Raw genomic sequence first — 19373 nt, 5'->3', positions numbered from 1 at the left:
GCGTGTTGGGGTTCTGTTTCAAACTCCCTCCACCATTGACGTTGCACTTCAGTGGCATTACCAAACCTGATAAACCACTTCAGAATGTACTTTCGTTGCTTGAACGTCAAGCGTGCTCCAGCCATTTTGTTTTCCCACTATCGTGATGCAAGTACCGACATCTGTTGAGTGAAAGACCATAATACAACTAATGATAACAGTTGACAATGTCCATATCCCGATATCGTCTAACAAAGAGTGTATAAATTTTTCTGGCGGACTCTTTATTGTACGCAATTTGGAGAAGATTGTTTGCTCCAAAACTAAAAGCTCGTAAAAACGACTGAGCAAAAGTCACTCAAGGTCTGTACTATCTGTTCATATTGGTAAAATGTTGTTGAATTTTCCTATTAAATATGTTCAAATTTCAGTTTTGAATAAACCACATTGTTCTTTACTTAACACTTGAGTTCGTTTCCTGCACATTCCATACATTGGAGTACCATTTGATTAGTATATGTGGTATATTTGTTGTGGCAAAACAGCCTTATCAATATGATGTCAACAATCGCACAAAAGCCATCGGCTGCATGACTGTACATACGTATCTAGTCAGCGCGGTCCGAACATCATCTCTCTCAGGTTTCCTCGCTACCACATTGGAGTGGTGGTAGGGGAAGGAGCACTAGTCTGACTTCCCAGTGCTCCCCGAGCGCATTGACTGGATGGCCCTGAACTAGGAGAATTCCATGGAGGTTTCAGACCGTGGAGGAACTGTCCTGACCAGATCATGAGTCTTAAGCTAATAATGGATTGCAACAGGAGAAGAAACAGAGGTATGGTGATAACATTTATAGACTAAAAAGAAGAATATATAGATATATATTAAATCATACAATTGCATCCACAGGTAATCTCTGGTAAAAATTCAATGACACCTTGGACTACACCCCAAATTAATAAATATGATGGACCCTCACTGACACCAAGTCAAAAGTGAACTCTGGGGTGATTTATCAGAGCCATTAGAGATCAAAACAGCACTATGCCAGGGTGATGGACTCTCACCACTACTGTTCAACTGCACTCTAGAAATGGTAATGAGAGAATGGTTTAAGAAATACCCTCCAAAAATAAAAATAGGCATTACTGGCAACTGACTCGGACAAAGCTGAAACACAGATATAAGAACTTCAAAACATTGCAGCTAAAAGTGGCCCCAAAATGTAATTCAGAAAGACAGAAAATATGTTCCAAAAACCACCACCATTACAAGAAATAAGCATAAATGGTAAAAAAAAAAGTCAAATTGTCATCCATTTCAAATACCTCAGAGAAGTAATAACAAACAACACCAAAAAAAAAACCTAGATTCAAATAAGAACAAATAAGCTAGCTAAAGCACAAAAGTTAATTTGGGACATCTAGAAAAAAAATGCCCATCCATAAACGCAAATCTAAAATACAACAACACAGTTATAAAACCAGAAGCCACATATGCAGCAAAAACACACTTCCACGTGAATGAACAATCGAAGACTAGCAGACTCCAGAAGATCGAAAGAAGAATTGGAAGAACCTTCATCACAGAAAATACCAGGAAGATGGGCAGCGGCAGATAGTGTCCAACAAAGTTGTGTGCAAAGATTTGGAGCCCATTACTGATATTATGCATCAGAGGAGACTGGGATTCTTTGTACACATAATGAGAATGCAAGATTCAAGACTTCTGGAACAATTGGTACAGTATAATCTCAGCTCAAAAAATATCACGACAGGATGCAGATGGATCAAAAAAAAAGATCTGAAGGAAATATGGCTTTATACCAGAAGACACCACAGATAAGACAACATTAAATTTTAAAAATCCAGGACACAAATATCCACTTGACACTCACAAGAAAATCTCACAACATGAATATTTTCAACACCAGAAAGGGCATGAAGATCAGAACATATGAAAAAATACTGGGAGGACCGCAAGGCCCAAAAATAGTCCCTTCGAGAAGACTTGGACAATGGACTGACTAAAGTGATCCTATGTGGTCATAAAAGTGGAAGAAGAAGAAGAAGAAGAAGAAGAAAGGGGCTCAATAACCTGTGGCATATTGTAACCAATAAATTCAATTGAAAATAAATACTAACACATGCAGCAGAGACCTGGAATAAGAATAGAATCTATTGTCATTAAACAATGTACATTGTAAGTCCAACAGTACATAAAAAAGACTATGTTCTTAAAGAGAACGAAACAAGTTTTCACAATACCGTACAGCTAAATTAACCATAGGCCCCCTTTACTTAGAATACAGTAGGTAGTTTTTATTGTCATTAGACATTGTTCATTCCCTTGGAATATATTCTGTGCTAAATATTTCATGCTATACGTGCTATATACCTATATCCACATCTTTACTGTTTTATATGAAGGTGCACCAATTTTTCTTCAAATTGCTGTATACTGTAAATGCTGTTTCCCATCAGCCAGCTTTTTTTTGGAAAGGATTTCAGTCAGATATCCCTTAATTCCTATGGGAGCTTGTTGAGTACCATTTCTGTGTAATTATGATATTTGTAATTTTTTAAATTCTAACATGAGGAGTGTCTATATCATTTCTTCTTCTTGTGTTATGTTGATGTACTTCCTTCCTTAATGGGTAGCCTATTTAAGCAGATTTTCTTTGATGTCCGTTATATCATTGGTAAATATATTTTGAGGGAAGAGTCATTATTCCCAGTTCTTGGAAAATGACCCTACATGATTGCTTTTCTGAAATTCCCTGTATGCACTTGATTGTTTTCTTTTGCCATACAGAAACATCATGAGCCCCTGTGGAATTCCCCCTCATTGTTGTTCTATACTGTAGATGTGAATAAAAGAAAGCAGATATCATTTGAGGTTTGCTAACAAATTTTTTCAGTTTTTGCAATAAAAACACTCGGGACATTTTCTGACACAGTTGCTGTGTATGAACATTTTAGCTAAATTTTTGGTGAAATTCTAACATTTTTGCTGTCCTCCCTAGTTGTATTGCTCATCAGTTGGTACCTAGCACACCTACCAAGACCTAGCTAGTGCATACCGCGTAGGCCACTTGGAGCCAATGGCAGTGCCAATGCACTATGAGAGACTTTGTCTCTTTACCAAAAATTGATGCCTGCTTGGCTATCAGATGATATAGATGTTGATTCCTATACGGAATCTGAAATATTTGTCCCGAATGAGTAAATTTATAATACCGGTATAAATGGTCCATTATTGGACATTATAAATTTTCCAGCTAACTCATTCCTGGTTGCCAGCGTTTTGTCCTCGTGTGCTAGGTTGGGCTCATCAGTTGGTACCTAGCACACCTACCAAATTTCAGCTTGCAAAACGTAGTCGTATTTTGCATGCATTAAATACACATAAATGTTGCTTTGTAAGCAAGTAGATGGTTTGTATTATATTTTTAATGTATATTGAAATTCGTGAAACTGAAGCATAAAGCGCCTATTTAGTTCTGGCTGTACAGTTGCTTTTAAATTAATAATAACCGTACCTTGAATAAAAATTACATGGTTAAACTTGCATAGTTTTTTTACTTACATTATGTGCAGGTTAGATTCACACCTCCGTCTTTTCCCGTTTTCTGTGAAATTTCCTGGTTTTTGAAGTTCCCGAATGATCTCTAGGAGGGTCGTCTCGTGCAATCGACCAACAGTAATTGGCCATCATATTCACATCCCAACGTCCCTGATAGCATCGTTCTGCATCTTTGAGATCCTGGTGAAACTGTTCATCTTGTTCTTCACTGACAGCTCCTAAATTTGGAGGGAAATAATCCAGATGCGAAGCTAAGAAATGAAGCTTAAGGCTCATATTACAACTGAGTTCCTTAAACTTTACCAACATTTTCCTTACAATTTCTTTGTACTGAGGGTCCTTAACGTTGCCAAGGAATTTAGTCACTACATCTTTGAATGCGTTCCATGCCTCTTTCTTAATTTTGGTCATCGTGTCTGTGAAAATTTTTCCTTCATCAGTTTATGAATCTGTGGTCCATCAAATATGCCTTCTTTGATTTTTGCATCTGATAATGAGGGAAATTTAGTGGATAAATATTGGAAACATAGGCTACTTTTATCTAATGCCTTGACATACTGTTTCATCAATCCTAATTTGATGTACAAGGGTGGAAGTAGAATTTTTTCATGGTCAATAAGACTTACATTCAAGACATTTTTGGATCCTGGTTGTAGTTGTTTCCTTTCTGGCCAATTCACTGTATCCCAATGTTTATCCCATGCCCTGCTATCCCATTCACATAGGAAACAGGAAAATTTTGTATAGCCTTTTTGTTGTCCCGGCAACAATCCACTGATCTTCAAATCACCGCAAATTTGCCACCCATGCTCGTGATATTTAATTTTTCAAGCACCAACTTTAAGGTCTCGTATGTTTCAGACATTTTTGTGGAGTGTGCAAGTAGTACGGATGCCAGAAAATTTTGATTATGAAGCAAAACAGTCTTTAAACTTCTTTTGGAAGAGGCAGTAAAAACATGCCAGTTACTAGGATCATACTCTTTCTCTCCCAATTGATGTAGAAGATTTGAAACATCCGTACAAAATACAAGTTCATCTTTGTGAGTATAATACTTTCGGACTGTTATCTTTGCAAGGAAACTGCTTTATCAGTCCATCATAAACATTGCATAAGGGCTGGGGCTTTTAACACGTGTGTTTATTCAAGTGGTCTAAGATGAAAGACAAACGCTCGACTGTCTTATCTTAAATCCTACATACCTTGCGGTCTATTGTGTATCTGGGGGAGTTTGTTATGAATTTACCAGGAAACCCCAACTACAAAATGAAAATTTAGACAGCAATAAACCTATAATAAAATGCAAACAATAACAAATCAAATCACATAATTGTATTCTAAAAAAAAGTTGCACGAGAACATCTCTCAACATTACATCTTACGAATTCATGCAGATACTAAAACACTGAATTGCATCAAAACTAGACGTGATAGGAAAAAAATAGCGTCATTTTCGGAATCAGGGCAGCGATTTCCATAAGAATTACATATTTTCTATTTTACCGCAAAATCATGTTGGCTAGTGTTAGAAGAAACCTGGAATAGAGGAAGTTGGAAAGGTGCCATAAACATCCTTGCCTTGTGGGAACCTATGAGGTAAATTGATGATGTTGATGATGATGAGATGATGATGATATGATGATGATGATGATGATGATGATGATGCTAATGATGATGATGAAGTTCACATATAGGAGATTGTTTAGAAACTTACAGTTGACAGCACTGAAGAAAGCTTTCCTTGTTTTCCCATTTCCACACCAGGAAAATATTGGGGCTGTACCTTAATGATCAGGCACAGCTGCTACCTTCTTAATTGTAACTTTTTTACATCCCATTGTCACTAAAAATGTGTGTGAGTTATTGTGACATTAAAGATATAGCAAAAGAAAAACTGACTGTGGTGTGGATACCTTGGCACTGAAAGAAACTTCCAATAACGTCCTCCAAATAAACAGTCAAAGTGTACAAAGGATAGTATATAATGACTATATAGGACTATAATAAGTCAGCTCATATGGTATCTTAAATTGAAACATGTGCATCAGTATAAATGTACGTAATAATAACACCACTTTTTGGATTGCTTTCTAGGAAATTCTTACCTACAACGTTTATCAGTGGATGTTTTTTGAAGCAGTATTAACTTGTTTTAAATTAAATGGATCAGCAACATTATCAGTGGTTTATCAGTGTATCAATAATCTTTGTAAGAAAAAAATCAATTCTTTTCTTTTTCTACCACTTTTTCCCACACCTGTGGGGTCGCGGGTGCAAACTGCGTTGCACATGTGGATTTGTCCCTGTTTTACAGCCGGATGCCCTTCCTTACACCAATGCTATATGGAGGGATGCAAGCAGTATTGCGTGTTTCTATGGTGGTTGGTAGTGTGGTATGTTGTCTGAATATGATGAGGAGAGTGTTGGGATGGACACATATACCCAGTTCCCGAGCCAGAAGAATTAATCAGAAGTGATTAAAATCCCCGGCCCGGCTGGGAATCGAACCCGGGACCCTCTGAACCGAAGGTCAGTACGTTGACCATTCAGCCAATGAGTCAGACAAGAAGAAAATCAATACTTTCTTCATTTTTCCTTTATTTTCCTACTTAACAGCTCTGTCTATTGGGGATAGTTGCCCATTTGTACTAGATTCAAAACAATAATCACAGCAACTAATTCCATAAAAGAAGCTATTTATTTCCATTTTATTTTATGAATATCCTGCTTCTGAACTTTTAGTTTCATGATTTTTATGATGTCAATTGTTATTTCAGAATACCCATTTGGTATGTATCTTGAAACCTATTACAAGTTCAGTATGATATTGAACAAGAAAAATGTTAATAATTAATGTTTAAATGTTTTCAAATTGTTGGTGAATCCTTTATTTAAACAATCTGTATGTTGATGTATTTTTTCAGTTTCTCATAGATTAGTATACAAGTCAGCAAAGTGTCATGTTAAGAATAATGGAATAATTGTATACTTCAGGTTATATTATTGCTATGGAAGACGTGCCTTTGAGAATCAGTTCTGATGAGCGTGATTTTGAGATGGATGAAAGCGACTTCCTGCTTCAACCTCCAGATCATGAATTTCGTTCCAGTTCAACTCGTTATCGCACTTCAAGAAGGTGGTCCAGTTGCATTACAATGGTCCTTTGTGGGTATGTATATTTTAATAATGGTACTTTTTGTTTCATTCAGAAAACGGTTTGTTATAAGAAAAACTCGGTGATGAGTCAAACATTACGACAACTACTCATACGAAGGTATTAGTATCAAATAATTCTTCTTATGGTTCTTTGTAACTTTCCACTTGATTATCCTAAGTTGATTTCAGTGGCGTTGCTAAGTAGGGGGGTGCTACAGTGACACCATCCAGAAGGTGACACCAATTGATGAACATTATTTAGCACAAAAAATAAACAGAAACGTTGTAATTAAGTTATTCAAGTGTATTTATCTGTATCTGTTTGTGTGTACAGTATTTGTTCATGTGTTTCTAAATGTATTTAGGAATTAAAAATGCTGTAAAGATTTGATGATTTTCATTGAAATTAAATTGTAACCCTTTCATTTTAAGTTATTTGGTGAATACATCAAACAAACAAAAAAGAATTGTGACAGGAAGTAGTGAAAACAATTCTTATTTGGGAGTGGGGTGACACCGTAAAGTACCACTCCAGGTGACACTAGCCCCCAGCCCCAGTGATGCTACTGATTGATTTTGGGACCTATGTTCAGTCCACATAGTTAACTTTTAATATCACTATGCAATGAAAATACTATAATACACTGCCAGAAAAAAAAGATTAGTACACCTTCTTAGAGTTTTCCAATTCATTCAAGATTTATTGTTGAAACAGTGCATATGGAGTACATGAAATGATTTACATTTACAGATCAATAGTTCAAGCGGTACTGAGGTACCAGGAGTCGATCCATGCTGAAACACCCATAATAGTACATGGTGTATCCTCCACAGGCAGCAAAGCAGGCATTGATTCTGGCATCTATTGGATCATACAGATGGCAAATACTGTCTTGGGATACATTATTCCACACCTGTTCGACCTGTTCACGTAGTTCTGCAAGAGTTGTGGGTTAACGAGTCGCATGTGCCAGTTGTTGTCCCGTCATATCTCACACGTGTTCGATGGGAGACAATCTGGAGATCGTACTGGCCAGGGAAGTTGCTGCTCGTTTTGCAGAGCATGTAGAGTTTCATGTGCAGTGTGTGGGCATGCATTATCCTGTTGGATCAACGCATCACCTTCCTGTTGCAAGAATGGCAAAGGAACGGGTCTTACAACATTCTGCATGTACAGAGGGCTGGTCAGCGTTCCCTCCACAAACACCAAAGGAGAACAAGAGTTGTAGCTTATCGCACCCCAGAACATAAGGCCTGAGGTGGGGCCAGTGTGTCTTGGACAATTGCACTCTACAAGACAGTGCTCGCAAGGTCTATGTCGTACACACAAATGACCATCACTTGCGTGCAGGTAGAATCTGCATTCATCGGTGAAGACCATGGCCTGCCATTCCATCTTCTAAGTGATCCTCTGATGGCACCAGTCAAGCTTTGCACGTCGATGCTATGGCGTGAGCGGAAGACGGGCTAGCGGTGTGCGTGCCCGTAGTCATACTGCTAGTAACCGGTTGGCAACAGTTCATGTTGATACTTCTGGGCTCTCAAACCCTCTTATCCGTGCTGTGGTAGTTGTATGATCTGCTACTGTTGCCCTTACAATATGACGATCTTGACGGACGTCTGTGCTGCGTGGACATCCAGAAACTTGTCTACAGGTGTGAGAATGTTCATGTGACCATTGGTACCAGCATCGTTGCACAACTGACGCAGCACGTCCAACTTGTGTGGCAATTCTCCGAAAGGACCATCCCACCACTCGGAAGGCCAGAATTTGATCCCTGTCAAACTTGCTCAGTTGGCTGTAGGAAGCACGAGTGTGTCTCCGTGGCATAGTGCCTGTTTGCATCACACGTTTACATCGCGCTGAGCCTTATGGCTGTAAACATTCCCTATTAAAGGGTACACACAGATGGTGCTCTGGCAACTATGTCGCTACGCTACGACGTTGAAACCATTATTAGTACGTCTACTATCCCCCAGGTGGCATCTGCCGTCATTGGATCAAAATCGATGTCGTCTTTCCAGGTGTACCTTGTTTTTCTTTTTTTCCAGCAGTGTATAAATATATCCATTAATTTTGAAGGACTTCAAAACAGTGTTTTATAACCTTTCCAAGTGATTTTACATAATGTGTTTGTTCATTGTAGTTTGAAAATAATTTATTGTGTAGAAAATTAAAATTGCATTATTAATATAGTTGCAAATGATAGAACACTTTTTAAACTCCATGATTTATCATTCCAAACAGCTACTGAGCTAGTTGACTATATGGCTTGGATCCCGTAACTGTGCTTTTTAAACTCCATGATTTATCATTCCAAACAGCTATTGAGCTAGTTGACTATATGGCTTGGATCCCGTAACTGTGAGCTAACATTTGGGAGATGGTGGGTTCAAACTCCTGTGCTGGCAGCCCTGAAGATGGTTTTCCATGACATATCAGGCAAATGCTGGACCTGTACCTTTCACTTCCTCCCCAGTCCCTTTGTTGCCTTAAGACCTGTGTTTGTCAGTGTGACATAAAACAAATAGCAAAAAGAAATTACCCTCACTTTATATTAATCTCCATGCATTTTTTGAGAGCCATGGAACTAATTTCAACATTATCAACATTCTAATGTGCTGACTGTGACCAACTTTTTTATAATGCAACTAGTTCTATCAAAATGAGGTTACAGATAAAAATTACTTGGTATTTATGCTATGGAAGTTGTTCAGATTATAAATATTTTAGTTTATTCTGTTTATTCTGTTTATAAATGCAGCAAACTCTATCAACATACATTATATCACACATGACAACCTGAACTGCTCCCCTGGAACTTCCTCAATGTCCTACCTTATTCTATTCTTTTAGAACAGCAATAACTGTATAACTCTTGGTTGTGATATTTGAGGATCCAACCAGTCTCTGGGCTGATGACCTAACAGACAGACTAATGTTGCACTGATGTTGGTTTTCAAAACCAGCATATTAAGGAAAGTTTTTGTCTTGCGAGCTATTAGGGAGCTATTAGGCCTACAGTCAGACTTTTATGAGTGTTGATGTGACACTTGCTCTGTGGCCCTGACAGGTAGAATTGACCTTTCCTTATACAGAGTGTAACTGAAATAAGGTATGTCATTTGAAATGGTCATGGAAGATGGTATTCTAAGCAAGCATCTTAAAATTTTTTATACCTATCTAACTAGTGTAGGAGAAAATAAATCGCAAAACTTTGGTCAGGTTTTTTTTTAAAGTCAGTAGGCACTGGATACTCTCTTCTGCTAAACAGGACATCAGTACAGCTGTGGTTTTCTCAGGTCACCCTCACTTTTAAGGCTGTGCAATGTTCTAGGACAGTGTGTTCCTAGGTTGTTGCACTGTGACATGCAGATAGGTACTAGCTCTGAGTTCAGGTAAAATGGCTTTATCATATTGCAACATGATGGGGTAGGAAATAAATACTTGACTGGTAGCTTCTACACTAAGATTTATTAATGCTAATAACCACTTTTTGCCTGCTGCCATTTCTTGATGGATACAGTACTTTTGTATCCATCTCTTGGCACAGGCCAGAGTAAAGTGTAGCTTCCACCGAAGTCCCAGTCTCATCCATGGCTGTGACAATATGGAAGCTGCTGGGGTATGGGTGGTGCTGAGTAATGACATTCAGAGCATGACTAGTGCATGAGTGTTATGAAAGGTGTTGCTCATAGGGTCAGTCGTGTTGCAATAGCACTTTCTGACCCAGTGAGGAAAGCAATGGCAAACTACCTCACTCCTCGTCTTGCCTAGTATGCCTCATTTTGGTGCTGCCATTGGTTTTTGCAGTTTCCTTATAACTGCATAATCTTTGGTGGTGCTATTTGAGGATCCAACCAGCCTCTGGGCTGATGACCTAACAGACAGACAATAACCACTTACACAAAGGAACACAGCTATACTCGTTATCGCTCTCATTTCTCACTCTTTAAATCACACCAAGATTTCAGTCCAATACTTACAGTCTAAACACTTATGCTACATCGTTCATGTACACATGCACTGTACACTATTGCTTGCACCCTAGGACAGTTCAGGATAAAGCCTGTTGTGCACTTTAAGCGGCCACACTGTTCATCACATTTTAAGCACGCACGCAACAGTTTAACAAGTCTGTATGAGGCACACGGTATGCACTCTCACTGCAGTCACTCTTCTACACTGTATATCCTCGTTGTCCACTCACAGATCTCCGTTGACTCTATAGCACGCAGATCCAATACTCAGCGGTACACACCTCACAGTGCTGTCTCACTGACCGTACTCTCTGCTCATCAATCGGTGGCACACTCAGTCCACACACTGAACTGAACTGTCATGATCGCTCTCAACCGCTGACTGACTTGAGCTCACGCTGAACTGTCTCGCACTTGTCCGTCACTTTTATATAAGGGAACTGACCCTTCAAGATCCATCGGGCACTAGAAGCCTGTGGAAACCTCTGGATATGGAAGGGTCTCAGTTCGTGATTCTTGTTATTTCCACACTGCCAGGATAGTAAATGGGTTGTCCGTAGTAGCGCGAGGGTGGTGAATGCAACTTAATGATTTGCCCGCCATCGAGCCAGTCTGACTTGCTCCACCCAGGCTCGTCCGTTAAAATGGCGTTGCAAAGGCCTTATTTACCACAGTATCGTGAAATGTGTGATATGATTTTGATTTATTGCAAGGCAAGACATGTAATCATACGCAGTTATGATCTCCCAATTTTAGGTTAGGAAATTTTCATAAAATAATTTGTAATATAAAGTAGTGAAAATCATATGATTTTGTTAAGTTGAGATAGTGTTACAAGAAGAATGTGATTGAATATGTATATCATTATATTTTGTATAAATTTTAATTTGGGTAAGAATCTGTACATATGGCATAGCAGTGAAGATTGCTCAAGAATGTGCAACTTGGGAAACAGTGACTATATTGGTTAAGACGGTTGAAGTTGGTTGACCGTGTGAGTTGGCCATGCGGTTAGGGCGCGCAGCTGTGAGCTTACATACGGGAGACAGTGGGTTCGAACCTCACTGTCGGCAGCCCTGAAGATGGTTTTCCATGATTTCCCATTTTCACGCCAGGCAAATGCTGGAGCTGTACCTTAATTAAGGCCATGGTCGCTTCCTTATCATTTCTTGCCCTTTCCTATCCCATCGTTGCCATAAGACCTATTTGTGTCGGTGCGATGTAAAGCAGACTGACTAGCATTATGAAGGTGATGAAGGTCAAAGAACAAGAAAGGAAGGTTACCTACAGTCTGTACAAAGATGAAATGAGAGGGATAAGAATTCAGGGATTTGAAGACAAGCTATTATCCAGATATGAGAGAGGTGGTTGCTGTTTATCCTTTTTCCTGTGTAACACTTACATAGAAAATTCAGTTAAAGAAATCAAAGAAATCTGGAAAAGGAGTCACAGTTTAAGGAAAGGAAATCAAAGCTCTGAAATTTGCTGATGACATTGTTATTTTACTTGTGTTTTCAGAAGATAGGGAGAAATTGCTGAGTTGTATGGATACAGTCTTGGAGAAGGAGTACAATCATGTCAGATTGGGAAATTAAGCCTTATAGGAAGTAAATTAATATTGTAGTAGAATAACGAATGGTGGTAGAAGAAGGACAAAATGTACCATAGACTAGTCCAAGCAAGGATGCCTTCCTTAAGAAAAGAAATTTGTTCACACAAACATAAATATTTGTGTTAGAGAAATGTTTCTGAAGACTATTATATGGACCATGGCACTGTATAAAGAGAACAATACCTTTTGAAATGTTGTATTACATAAGAATGCTGAAGGTGAGATGAGCAGATTGATCACAAAAGAAAAGTTACTGAATCAAGTCAGCGAGAGGAGAACATTTTGAAAATATTTGATGAGAAGAAGATAGCAGTTCCCTGAGCTTAATTCCATAGGATGGAAACCAAGTGTGGTTGTACATACAGCCACAATGACTAGATAGTTCGGACACATCATGAGAAACCCAGGGTATAAGAGATTAAATAAATAATTAATTAAGCAAATAACATAAAAATGATAAGCACCTATATATTGGAGGAAGGAACTATCAGGCTGAATGAAGCCTACCTGTAGAAAATCTCAGGAAACTCGAGGGGAATTTTCCATAATAATGGCTAAGAGAATGAATGTCAATGAAGTGTCTTATTCTAAACCATTAGTTGGAAAGTTTCAGTTGCAGAGAATATTTATACTACTTTTCACAAGGCAAGGACTTTAGTTAGCACGAGAAATTTCATATTTCATCATATATTGGCAAAAGTTTCATACATTGTTCACATTTTAGAGATATTTGTTTAAATAACTGTTTAAATATATGGTAAATGAAATTCTTTATATACAGTACATATTTAAATAATAAAATAATTTCATATATATTTATATATAAGTCTGCAGTGTACGAGGTGTGGCTAAAAAATAACCAGACTTATATTTTTCTAACTCCCTGTGGTCTTGTTAACGGCAACTCTGGCATGCGAGTGTAACCTGTTCCCCCATTCATCCTCCAACTCGTGCTGACATGAAACTAACAGTTTTGCTGTAGGAGCTGTTCTAAGAAACTCATGTGCCTGAGTTCCGTTAGAAAGATGTTGAGTGTGAAAGTCAAGCAAAGTGTGAAATTCCTTGTAAAACTTGGAAAATCCACTACAGAAGCTTTCGGTTTGTTAAGCAAACTCGATGGTGATCAGTGTTTATCCCTTACTCAAGGTTTTGACTCTTTCAAAAAATTCAAAGAAAGAAGAGAAGTGATTGAAGATAATCCATTACCCAACCACTCTCAAACAACAAAAGCAGATGAAAAGTCACAAAAGTTTGTGAAATTACTAGGAAAGATTGTCATTTCAGCATTGGTAAATCCTTGACAAGGAAAGAGATTTTGTATAATGACCTTAGTATGAAAAAAGTATGTTCAAAGGTTGTTCCAAAACTCCTCACTCTTGAGCAGAAGGACATGAGAATGAACATTTTCGCTGACCACCGTGAAATCATTGAAAATTACACCAGTTTCCTTAAGAATGTGATCACATGTGATGAAAGAATTTCCAGTATGAACCTGAAACAAAGCTCCAATCTGTGCATTGGGAGAGTCCTTCTTTCAAGACAGAAGAAAGCACGCAAGAGCAAATTCAAATTGAAGACCATGATGATTGGCTATTTTGTCATCCAGGGAATCATTCATGTTGATTGGGTGCCACAAGGTCAGACAGTTAACCAGGCCTATGACAAGGGTGTTCAAAACCCTCCGTGAGTGGATCAGACGGAAAACACCTGAAATATGGAAGAATCACTCCTGGATCCTGCACCAAAACAATGCACCAGTGCAAACGCACTTTCTTTTGAGCAGTTTCTAGTGAAGCACAAGATCCCTGTGTTGGAACATCCACCATACTTACCAGATCTGGGCCCCCTATGACCTTATTGCTCCGCAAAATCAGTCTGGATTGAAAGGAAACTGTTCAAGTCTCTAGAATCAGTGAAAGCACAAGTTACGAAGCTGATGAACAGTCTGACGGAAGCAGACCTACAGCATTGTTTCAAACAGTGCAGTGGAAAATTTGCATGGAGCAGGGTCGGGATGAGGAAGGAGACTATACTGAAGGGGATAATATTTCCAATATGTAATGTTTTTCAATAAGGATTTTGAAGCCCCAGTCTCGTTATTTTTTACATGCACCTCGCATTAATATACTAATAATGTAAAACTAAGTAACACTTTTTTTCAAAAACTGCAAGGAGTGTGATAAGTATTCTTTATATTACTTCAATTGGTATATTTTCAAATAAGCCTAGTATATAGGCTAGTTTTAAAGTATAAGAGTTTAAAGGGTATCGCTTACTGGTAATGTTGGCTCGTGCTGATGGCTAGAAAAATATGAAGCTTCCCCTTCTTTATCCAGCTCTTATTTCCAATGACATAGTAAAAAATGTTCTTAAAAACAGGCCAACAGAATCTTGAATATGAGTCAAGGGCTTGTAATGTGTGGTTAGTGACTGTTTTGTGTTCTAATATTGTGGTGAGTTCCCATAGGTATTTCAGACAACCACTTATACAAGATGTTGCAAAACTCTGTACAAAGTGACGAAGGAGACGGAAAACACCATGACGAACAATTTTTTATAGGAATGCATGTCCACTGATGTCAGCAGTTGGTGAGAGGAGATATGTATATAGCTATTTGTTCAGGCCTGTTTAAGTCAGTTGTTATTGGCTGAGCTGTGAAGTGGAAGTGTCCCTCTCCTTGTCTTTTATATTCATACAGCAACCATTATACAGTGAGGGATTATCTGATAGCCAGGTTTAGGAACTGATGGATTGGTCAGGGTAAACCCATTGGCTGGCTAGTGAGATCACCTGAACGTGTACTACAGTTGATGTTCCGACATTGTAATGCCTGCATCCATACTGGCGGTCATATCCTGTAGCCAAAAAAAAAAAAAAAAAAAGAAAAAAAGAAAAAAAAAACCAAACCCCATGGCACTACAGCCCTTGAAGGGCCTTGGCCTACCAAGTGACCGCTGCTCAGCCCGAAGGCCTGCAGATTACGAGGTGTCGTGTGTTCAGCACAACGAATCCTCTCGGCCGTTATTCTTGGCTTTCTAGATCAGGGCCGCTATCTCACCGTCAGATAGCTCCCCAATTCTAATCACATAGGCTGAGTGGACCTCGAACCAGCCTTCAGGTCACTGGCTGGGAATTGAACCTGCGGCCTGTGGGTAAGAAGCAGGCTTGCTACCCCTACACCACAGGGCCGGCCATATCCTGTAGCACCTTCTGTGAATTGACAGCTTTCTACATCACCTACAGCAACAGGTTTGTAAATGCCCTCTAGCACCAACAGATGACTTCAGTAAATATGCATTCCTATCCAAAACAGTTTGTTTTGATGTGTTCTACCTCTCATATCACTTTGTACAGAGAGTTTTGTAACACTCTGTATATCTCAGTACTATGTGATTCAGCCCTGTGGAATGAGTTAAGTAAATATTGGGCTCCTTTAGTGACTTTCTCAATATTACATGTAAACAGGAAGCTCATCTATACACCAGTCTCTTGATAAGCCCATTTGAACTCTTCCTTTAGTGGACTCCTCTGAGTTATGTCAGGAAAATAATAATTGATCTTTACCTGTTTAATTTGTAGAAATGCATACTGCTTGAATTATAAAAATATTTCTCAAAGCCTGTAAGGTTACCTATTTTCTTTTAGTAGCTCCTCAATTCAACATATTTGGGTTGAATCAGATATTTAACTTAGTCAGTTGTTTAAATATTTCCCCCCACTATCCACTGCTTATCAGTTAATTTTAACATTGCACCTCTTGGTTAAAATCATTTGTTTCTCCATGCCACTGGCTGGTACAATGACTACTTACTCTCTAACTGAATGCCTTATTGTGTGACAACATACTTATTGATAAGATAAGGTGCTCTGCAGGGAACCAATTAAACACTTCCTGCAGTGGAGTGTCAAACTCTGTTGCAGCAACATGAATCGAGGATTGCTAAGCAGCAGTGGAGTGGAAATAATTTGTGTTTGTTCTTAAATCATAGCATTTTAAGAAAATTACCAAAATAGGATGGATTGGAGAAGTGGTGATCATATGTATTGCAAATCATCTCTATGCAGTGATACAGAATTAGAATCTATTCCCCCTGAAGAGGATAGTTTGATAGAAGATCTGTCTGAGCTTGAACAAAAGAAAAGGTAGGTTCTAAGGATTTTCAATATTGATATTAAATTGTTCAATATATTTTTAATAAGGAGGTGAAATGAAAAAATACTGACTTCTATAGGGGTCACCTTTTTTCATTCCTATACTTATCCGTACCATATCTTATTGGCAAATCTCAGAGACTTGTACATAGTTTTGAAGCTATAGGATCTCAAGCTGAATCTGGCACTGCTTCCAGTTACCTGAGACAGTCTCCTCCTTATCATCCTTCCAATCAGACTTCCGTTAATTAGTGCTTGTTTTTCTCTGATTATATCACATACATATTTATAAAGGTCATGACATTAATTTTCAACATTTCGTGGCCCTCTTTTTCTTAATTAATATCTTTTTTTTATTCATTAGTTGAATAGGGTTGATGATCTCTGCAGTAAACCTTTCTTCTCCTGGCCTTTTTTCCCACTTGATGTTAATTTTTGCCCAGTTTTACAGGTGGATGCTCTTCCAGACACCAATACTATGTGGGGGTTGTATTCACTCTTGTTTCTGTAGTGGTTGGTAGTGTGGTGTGCTGACTGTAGGTGAAGGGAAGTTTATTAAGACAAACACAAACACCTAGTCCCTGAGCCAGAGGAATTTACCACACACACACACACACACACACACACACACACACACACACACACTCTCTCTCTCTCTCTCTCTCTCTCTCTCAGCCAAGAACCAAACTTGGGACCTTTCTGAACCAAAGGCCAGTGCACAGAACATTCAGCTAAGGAGCCTGAAAAGTACAATCAGCCCTTAACATGTTAAGTACCAGTAAAGACCAACTAGAAAACAGTAGAGCCAAACTGTAAAATGAAGGCTCTGTTTGATGTTTCTAGGAATACATATTTTCTGTTTAGATTCCCTGTGAACCCAATTGTAATAAAACTGGAGATAAATTTAAATGAAGCAGAGAGTTATTTGCCATCATAAGTTTTTCATTCATTCATTAAATTTAATGTTGTGCAATTTCATGATTGACCTTTAACCCTACATGACCAAGGGTAGAAATTTCTCGTTTGTGTTATTGAGTGTATTATACTATTTTTATAAACAAGACTTATTGTGCCATGGAAATACATATATTCCTCTCAGAATCATAATGATAACGGACAAAAAATAGTCCCCAATCCATCATCATTGATCTGCATTTAGGACTTATATACAGATGGCAGAATGTTTACCTAATTATTTCTTAAATAATTTCAACATATACATATAGACTGTTATGCCTTTCAGCATTCAGTCTGCAAGCCTCTGTGAATTTATTAAACGTCGCCACAATCCTCGATTTGCAACTAGTGTTGTGGCCTCATTTAGTTCTATACCTCTTATCTTTAAATCGTTAGAAACTGAGTCTAATCGTCATCGCCTCGGTCTACCTCTACTTCTCTTACTCTCCAAAGCAGAGTCCATTATTCTCCTAGGTAACCTATCCTCCTCCATTCGCCTCACATGACCCCACCACTGAAGCCGGTTTCTGCGTACAGCTTCATCCATCAAGTTCATTCCTAAATTAGCCTTTATCTCCTCATTCCGAGTACCCTCCTGCCATTGTTCCCACCTTTTTGTACAAGCAATCATTCTTGCTACTTTCATGTCTGTTAATTCTAACTTATGAATAAGATATCCTGAGTCCACCCAGCTTTCGCTCTCGTAGAGCAAAGTTGGTCTGAAAACAGACCAATGTAAAGATAGTTTTGTCTGGGAGCTGACTTCCTTCTTACGGAATACTGTTGATCGCAACTGCGAGCTCACTGCATTAGCTTTACGACACCTTGATGCAATCTCGCTTACTATATTACCATCCTGGGAGAACAAAAAACCTAAATACTTGAAATTATCGACCTGTTCTAGCTTTGTATTACCAATCTGACATTCAATTCTGTTGAATTTCTTACCTACTGACATCAATTTAGTCTTCGAGAGGCTAATTTTTATACCATACTCATTGCACCTATTTTCAAGTTCCAAGATATTAGAATGCAGGCTTTCGGCACAATCTGCCATTAAGACCAAGTCGTCAGCATACGCCAGACTGCTTACTACATTTCCACCTAACTGAATCCCTCCCTGCCATTTTATACCTTTCAGCAGATGATCCATGTAAAGTACAAGCAGCAAAGGTGAAAAATTACAGCCTTGTCTAACCCCTGTAAGTACCCTGAACCAAGAACTCATTCTACCATCAATTCTCACCGAAGCCCAATTGTCAACATAAATGGCTTTGATTGATTTTAACAATCTACCTTTAATTCCATAGTCCCCCAGTATAGCGAACATCTTTTCCCTCGGTACCCTGTCATATGCTTTCTCTAGATCTACGAAACATAAACATAACTGCCTATTGCTCTTGTAGCGTTTTTCAATTATCTGGCGCATACTGAAAATCTGATCCTGACAGCCTCTCTGTGGTCTGAAACCACACTGGTTTTCATCCAACTTCCTCTCAACGACTGATCGCACCCTCCCTTCCAAGATGCCAGTGAATACTTTGCTGGTATACTAATCAATGAGATACCTCGATAGTTGTTGCAATCCTTCCTGTTCCCTTGCTTATAGATAGATGCAATTACTGCTTTTGTCCAATCTGAAGGTACCTTACCAACACTCAATGCTAATCTTACTACTCTATGAAGCCATTTCATCCCTGCCTTCCCACTATACTTCACCATTTCAGGTCTAATTTCATCTATTCCTGCTGCTTTATGACAATGGAGATTATTTACCATCCTTTCCACTTCCTCAAGCGTAATTTCACCAATATCATTTTCCTCCTCCTCATGAGCTTGGCTGTTTGCAACACAACCAGGATGATTTCCTTTTACATTGAGAATATGTTCAAAATATTCCCTCTACCTCTCCAGTGATTCCCTGGGATCTATTATGAGTTCACCTGAAT

General features: G+C 38.6%; 1 protein-coding gene across 2 annotated transcripts in view; it reads left to right on the top strand.

The window, feature by feature from the left end:
* The window catches only part of LOC136856766 (probable phospholipid-transporting ATPase IIB), a 407253-nt gene that overhangs the window by 16306 nt on the left and 371574 nt on the right, over nucleotides 1-19373 (top strand). Inside the window, exon 2 of one of the 2 annotated variants that reach the window (XM_067134860.2) lies at nucleotides 6560-6734. In XM_067134860.2, the coding sequence (XP_066990961.2) occupies nucleotides 6574-6734 (161 nt within the window). In that variant the 5' untranslated portion in view covers nucleotides 6560-6573. Of the gene's footprint in view, nucleotides 1-6559; nucleotides 6735-16228; nucleotides 16459-19373 lie in introns of those variants that run through there. The other variant, XM_067134861.2, reaches the window with a different exon arrangement.

This window comes from Anabrus simplex, chromosome 1 (genome assembly GCF_040414725.1).
Source record: "Anabrus simplex isolate iqAnaSimp1 chromosome 1, ASM4041472v1, whole genome shotgun sequence".
NCBI lineage: Eukaryota > Metazoa > Arthropoda > Insecta > Orthoptera > Tettigoniidae > Anabrus > Anabrus simplex.
This window is presented reverse-complemented; position numbering and strand designations above follow the sequence as displayed.